General features: G+C 38.1%; 1 protein-coding gene across 1 annotated transcript; it reads left to right on the top strand.

Moving 5' to 3' along the window:
- The first annotated feature begins 4,448 nt into the window (after positions 1-4,448).
- On the top strand, positions 4,449-6,343 carry LOC110025867 (histone-lysine N-methyltransferase ATXR6). Its single transcript, XM_020726549.1, has 5 exons — positions 4,449-4,908; positions 4,999-5,303; positions 5,384-5,484; positions 5,646-5,858; positions 5,954-6,343. The coding sequence occupies exons 1-5, from the start codon at positions 4,659-4,661 to the stop codon at positions 6,111-6,113; spliced, it is 1,029 nt and encodes a 342-aa protein (XP_020582208.1). The 5' UTR covers positions 4,449-4,658; the 3' UTR covers positions 6,114-6,343.
- The last annotated feature ends 935 nt before the right edge of the window (positions 6,344-7,278 follow it).

Consider the following 7,278-nt stretch of genomic DNA (forward strand, 5'->3'; position numbering starts at 1 on the left):
CTTAAAGATGGGAGACAAATAGATGGAGGATCTAGAGAGAAATGGAGAGCCCTTTTCTTACTCTCATTTTCCCTCCCCATGTATACATAATGGAGCAAATCAATAAAATAATTGAAGTGGTGCTTCTTGTACTATATGTTGTATTTCTCTAGTGTTTTGATAGAAGACTTTGAAAAAAATGTCAGGTTTTACTAGGGGATGTCAGATATTGTTGGTATTGTGGTCGTCTCTGATATATGGATAAAAGGAGCAAGTTCCAAATGTCAAACATTGGTCCATAATAAGGATTGGTGGAGGTCTTCATTAGTTGTGTTGATTTTTTCTTATAGCTATCATAGCATAAATTGGCTAGGTTGTTCATTCGAGGAAGATGAGAATAATCAAATTGGTAGCCCGGTTCTATTTAGCCACTTTGGCAGATAAGCTTGATTCAGGTGCTTCGGCAGGTGGGCTCGATTTAATGATAGAAATTTAACAAAAATTTTTGTATACCCAAATTTATGTATACAATTACTAAAATGAAGAAAAACATCATCTCCTCCCATATGTTTCTGAAATCCATTAGTTCCCCCCATTTTGCCTTAAATCACATTTCTGCTCCTTCTAACATGCATATCTACTTGAAACCATTGATGATAATCAGCTCCCATCTTTCTCCTTCGTAGGACGCAATCCAGTCTTAATTCTCGCTTTGCCTTGAATCCTCTTTCTCCATTTTGTTCTTCGTACGCTACCATCCCCTCTGCACTCCGATAATTTATTTTGTTGTTATTTGAATGTCTTATGTGCTAATGATGCAAAGTATTGAAGTTTGGGTGTGGGATATTTGATATTAATAGTTTTAAATGCTATGAATGTAAATCACCTATCTGCTAAAACTGACTTCTAATACAATTATCTTAAATATGTTATTGTTGTGTAATAGCCTAATGTCTAGTTGTTCTGCAAGAATTCAACACACACATGGATAATGAAAAAGTGGCAAGAGACAATATCAGGACTTTTTATGAGAAAATTTTTGAATGAGAAGAAAAATGATGAGGCCTCGTCTTATTAAAATGATTCTTTGTAAATTTGTAAGAACAAAAAATAAACTCTTATCGTGCAAATGAGTAGTTATAATATTACACCAACTACAATATTTATTCATAAATAACATAAAAAAAAAGTTCATTGTATTTTGAATATAGTGATTGAGAGCAGTTGACACAGGGAGTTATTGTTGGGTTTCAATGTAAAGTGTTTAGGGTACGTCATTACATGGTGTTTGGGATGTTGCCTTACTCTGCTTGCAGAACACTTTGTTACTCCAGAGAGTGTTCCTTTTCTCAATAGAGTACTTCGTTACTCAACAATGTCCACCAAAAGTGGCATGCAAGGGGCGGTCGATGGTGGTCGACAATGGGAGGTGGGCAGCGTGCTCGGTCGACAACTATAGATGTTAGAAGTTATCGCCGAGACTTCAGTCCAGAATAATATTATAATTAGACTCTTCAACCTCTATCAAGTGGAGAGATGCTCTATCTATAGGCACCATAGAGGGGCATTTTAGTCATTTGACAAATAACTCTCATAACCATCGGATCGAACATGTCATATTAATCCCTCTCAATTACATAAGATTTTTTTATAATCCTATGGCTTAATGGCATTGGAATGTGATATTGGGATCGTTGGATTGCTCTCGTCAAGATACTTGATTTGCCTATAAGTACATCAAATTTGAAATTCATTTTACTCTCCAATTAACTACTAAAACCCTCCAAATATGGTTCAATGGCCTAATCCAAGCTTGAATGGAATTAAATTAGACTACTTTTGTTATCATTGGGTTCATCTTATAATGGCGATCAGTTTGACCATAAATTTGGTGAAATCAGAGCCCTAGTTGATTTTTAATTTGAGTTGTAGCATTTTTTGCAAAACAATAGTCTCTAGATTCATGTTAATTGATAAGACTTGTTGATGACACGTGAATTGCCTCCTTATTTTTAGTACATTGGTGCTTGTATTGTGCCAAAATATAAAAGTTGTTATGAAAGTTCCGGCCATTATTTTATATCCTCCAAAAAAGAAAAAAAAAAAAAGTAAATAGATCATGTCGTAGTGTACGTCGGCGGTGCGCCGGTGCCCGAACAACCACAACCCAACCCAACATTTTTGCATGTAGGCATGCACACCCGGGCATACAATCTCGCACATGTGAGCAAATGAACACAATGGGATCCACAGGCAAGTACGAACATCAGCAAAGTTGCAATGCGTGGGGGTGCGGGTGCCCTTAAACACTCGTGGGTGCTTTCTTGCGAATGCTTGCCTGCACGAGTTGCAGGCGCTGCGGGCAGGGACGTTTGCCGACAGCGACGACGGGCTGATGAGCGGCGTAGCGAAGGTGTGACGGCAACACGAGGAGGAAGTCGGCGGTGCTCACACGGTCGACATCTGTCGTGCATGCCACAGTAGGCCGGTCGGGCCAGAATGGTTCAGTGGCGATTGCGCTGGCCTCAGCTCCTGGGACGGCATGGACCAGTTAATGCATAAAAAATTGCGTGGCATTTAGGTATACATATATATATATACATATATATATATATTGGCTAGATATATCCAAAATAAAAGAAAAATAAAGAAAAAATAATAAATGACAAAATCTTTAGTACTAATGATATATATTAAAAATGACAGTAGTTATACTTTCCATCTATAATATCATACCTAGGGGTTTGAACGAGCCGAACACGAGCGAGCCCAGGCTTCGCTCGTGCTCGGCTCGTTTATATTTCGAGCTCAAAAAGTGTGTTTCGGTTCGGCTCGTTTGCTTAGCGAACTGAACACGAGCCGTTCACGAACAAAGTCGTTTTGACAACCTAATCACGTAGCTATAAAATGTTAAGGAATTGGACAAGATTTAAAATATCATTTGAATCTAAATTAAATTAATTTTTTTAAAAAAACTGCTCATCAAAGATATATATATATATATATATAAGTATTTCGAGCAAAAATGAGCCGAACACGTAATGGAATAGTAGTATTTCGAGTCAAAACGAGCCGAACATGAACAAACAAATATTTATTTGTATTGTTCGTGTTAGACTCGCTAACTTAGCGAACGAGCCGAACACGAGCAGTTGGCGAACAATAGCTATTTTGACAGCCCTAATTATACCTCTAGTAACTGTTATGGATATACAATGCACTAACGCTTCCGCAAAAACTCTTATGCAGATTATAGTAACTAGAAAGGACAAGAACTTCTTTAATTAATATTAATATTAATATTAATATTATTATTATTTATTTTATCTTGTTTTATTTTAGTTACATTTTTTTTTAATTAGACGATAAATTATAAATATATTTAATCTCAAATTAAAATAAAATAAATGAATTTAATATTCATATTGTGACATGATTTTTTCCGGTCAAGATATGATCACCCAAATTTATCCCAATAAATCTACAACAATTAAATTTATTTATGCAATATTTACACACACATCACTCAATTATAATGTATTTACATCTCTAATACCCAAACTTCAATCTTTACACATTCCACTTTCCCTATGCCTCAAAATGTTATTTCACCTTTTAAAAGCTAACATATCACAAAATTTTGGTGCTACAATTGTAAAAAGGAAAAGTCTAGATCTCAGACATGCAAATACATAGAAATTTGGTGGTATGTGTGTAAATGCACCAAAATATATTTTAAAAAGAATAAAATAAACAATTTAATTTATGAATTTTAAATTACAAGAATCGAAGTAATCCGAAGTCCTCTCCCTTCCCGCCCTATTTTAGGGAACAAATTTAACGTACACAGCGTACGTCAGAGTTATAGAGAGGGTATTGAGAGGTTATATTCACGTTGTATCCTCTGTAACTTCCCTGTAACCTACTTGTCCATTCTAGTAAGTTCCACTATTTTAATTTTATATATTTATAAGTTACAGATAAATTAGAGATACAGAGAATATAACAAATATATCTGCCAATACCCTCCCCATAACGGAAAAAATTTGCGTGCGATAGACATACGCAGCGCTGCGTGCGATATTGGGGTATACCGAGGGTACAAGGGGGTTACATCCACGGTATAACCCCCTGTAACCTCCATGTAACCTCACTGTAACTTATGTGTAACCTCTTAATATATGATAACAGAAGCGCGAAACGTATTTGGGGTACAAATATGTTACAAGAAGTTACAAGGAGGTTACAAAGGGTTGTACCGCAAATGTAACCCCCTTATATCATTGATATAACCCCAATATCGCAAGCAGTGCTACGTACGTTTATCGCACCGAATGTTTTTCCCCCTATAACGATGAAGTAACCAAATGAATGTAACCCCCTTGTACCATCGATATAACCCAATATCACAAGCAGCGCTACGTAGTTTATCGCACCCAATGTTTTTCCCCCTATAACGATGAAGTAACCAAATTTACACGACTGAGGAAGAATCCCTCCCCCTTCCCGCCCTATTTCACCCTCACCGAAACCCCGGCGCCTGGTTCCCGCCAAATCCGACATTCCCGCCGTCCCAAATTTTCTCCCGAGCTCTAATGCTTTCCATCTTCTCTCATTTACCCCAATCTTAAAGAAACTGTGCAGCTCCCATCTCCCTATTCCCCTCTCTTTCTCTCTCCATGGCTGCCGTGGCTCCCAAAACTCCCTTCAGGCGAAGAACGCAGGCCAGGTATTTGAATGCTTACGAAAAAGCTCGCATTGATTCGATCGAGTGCAATAACTGCCATTCCGGCGACTGCGCCGACGAGCTCGTGCTCTGCGATGGGTGCGATTTAGGGTTTCACCTCTTCTGCCTTCGACCCATCCTCGCCTGCGTGCCTTATGGATCCTGGTTTTGTCCTTCGTGCTCATCCAGCAAGAATCCCAAGCGTAAATTTCTCGACGTTTTTGCGATAGTTGGCTCATGGTTTTATGTTCTTTTCAAAGATTTATATGCTGGTTTTCTTCATTACATTGCAGCATTCCCATTAATCCAGACGAAGATCGTCGATTTCTTCCGGATCCAGAGATCGACGACTGGTTTTGATAAGGCAGAGAGCCGGAAACGGAAGAAGCGGCATGGAGGGTTAGTGGTGGCGAAGAAGAAAAGAAAGCTGCTGCCGTATAGCCCGAGTGAGGATCCAGGAAGAAGAATGGAACAAATGGCTTCTCTTGCCACTGCATTGACTACAACTGGGGCAATCTTTAGGGACAATCTCACTTATTGTTCCGGAATGGCCCCGAGGTCCGCTAATCGCGCTGAACTAGAGGATGGCGGGATGCAGGTGACGATTGCTAGAGTAGTTGGCCACTAGGTGTTCGATGAAAGTTCTCAAAGATTTTGTTTGCTTGTAAATGTTTTTAGGTTCTGTCGAAGGAGGATGCTGAAGCATTGAATCTGTGCAAAAGAATGATGGAAAGAGGAGAATGCCCACCTCTCTTGGTTGTCTTTGATCCCCGCGAAGGGTAATTTTTTCTTTGAATTGACTGGCAAAAGAGAGTTGTTTAATGAGAGGGAGTAGTTTTTAAATCTGTTGGTTCAAATTTTTAATTTTGAACCATGAAAAAGTGAATTTTTTTTTTTTCAATCTGAATTGAATTTTGTAATCTGTATTGGATGATTGCAGGTTTACAGTTGAGGCAGATAGATCCATCAAAGACCTAACAATAATCACCGAATATGTTGGTGATGTTGATTTCTTAGAGAAGAGGGAACATGATGATGGAGACAGCATGATGACATTGCTTTCAGCTAAAAATCGATCAAAAAGTCTCGTAATTTGCCCTGATAAACACAGCAACATTGCTCGGTTCATTAATGGCATCAACAATTACACGCTGTAACCTAACTTTCTTAATGCACTAATTTCTTTTACATTTGATTAAGATTTGAGTGTTCTTATAAAAAAAAAAATTGTTATTTTTCTGCAATCAGGGACGGGAAGAAGAAGCAGAATTTGAAATGTGTGAGATATGATGTTGATGGCGAGTGCAGAGTTCTGCTTGTTGCTAATAGGGATATTTCAAAAGGCGAGAGATTATATTATGATTATAATGGTCATGAACAGGAGTACCCTACACATCATTTTGTTTAGGAAAAAGAAAAAAAACATTTTGTTCAATAAATTGAGTATGTTGTTTGGAGAACAAAATGGGCATTTTTTAATGCTGAATAGGGGAATTCAGTCTCTTTTGGGCTAATACTGCCCTTTATTTGAAATTGTTGACTCTTGAATTCTAATCATCTTATATAAAAGAATTGCATTGGTTATTTTGACCGCCTCTTTTGTGCTTTTTTTTTCGTGTTTGATTCGCATTTGGCCTACTCTTGTCATGAACTTCTGTTTGCACACAATCTATTGTATTATATTTGAATTTTAAGAAGCTCTAATGATCTTTATGGGCTCTCTATTTGCATTTCATTTCTGGTATTGGACTGTTGTTAAATAGACTTGTTGCATGCAAGTAAATTGGCGGTTGTAGTGTGATATATTAATGTTTTAGTGTTACACTAAGATCCATCACACATATATATAAAGAGAAATTGACAGAGAGGATAACATTTTTTTACATGGAAAATCCATAAGAGAAAAAACATGGTTTTGACCCAATTGAAATGGTTTCACTATGTTGTAATTACAATACTTTGCTGTCCCTTGAATAGCTGAAAGCAGTACCACATAAGTAGGGTGTCTTTTGTTGGAGAAGTGGTGGTCAGGTGTAGATGGTTGGACACTTTTAGTCTGACGGTCGTGGAGCTTGATGGTGGTAGTCAGACACTTGTGTCCTACCATAGTGGAGCTTGATGATGATAGCATGTCATTGGTGGTTCAGTGGTCTTGCAGCTTGACGTCAGTGACTGAGCATTAGTGGTTCAATAGGGGTGCAGTTTAGCGATGACAATTCGAAGGTCTCGATGACGAAGGTTTATTATCGGTGGTCTAGCGGTGGTGGAGCTTGACAATGATAGTCTGACAGTCGTGGAGCTCGACTGTGGCAATCTGATGGTGGTGGAGCTCGACGACAGTGGAACTTGAAGGAGGCTATCTAGCGGTGATAGAGCTTGACGGCGATGGTCTGGCAGTGGTGGAGCTTGGATCTCTTTTCAACTTCCCTTCAATCAGATGATATTCTAAGAGCGCTTGAATGGCTTAATGATATCACTATCGAGTGATATTGGCTTGTTGTATTCGGAAAATGAGCCGCTTGATTTGACTATAAACTTATCAGAATTAGATTCTATTTGATTATTCAATTGTT

Source organism: Phalaenopsis equestris, unplaced genomic scaffold (genome assembly GCF_001263595.1).
Source record: "Phalaenopsis equestris unplaced genomic scaffold, ASM126359v1 Scaffold000339, whole genome shotgun sequence".
Lineage (NCBI taxonomy): Eukaryota > Viridiplantae > Streptophyta > Magnoliopsida > Asparagales > Orchidaceae > Phalaenopsis > Phalaenopsis equestris.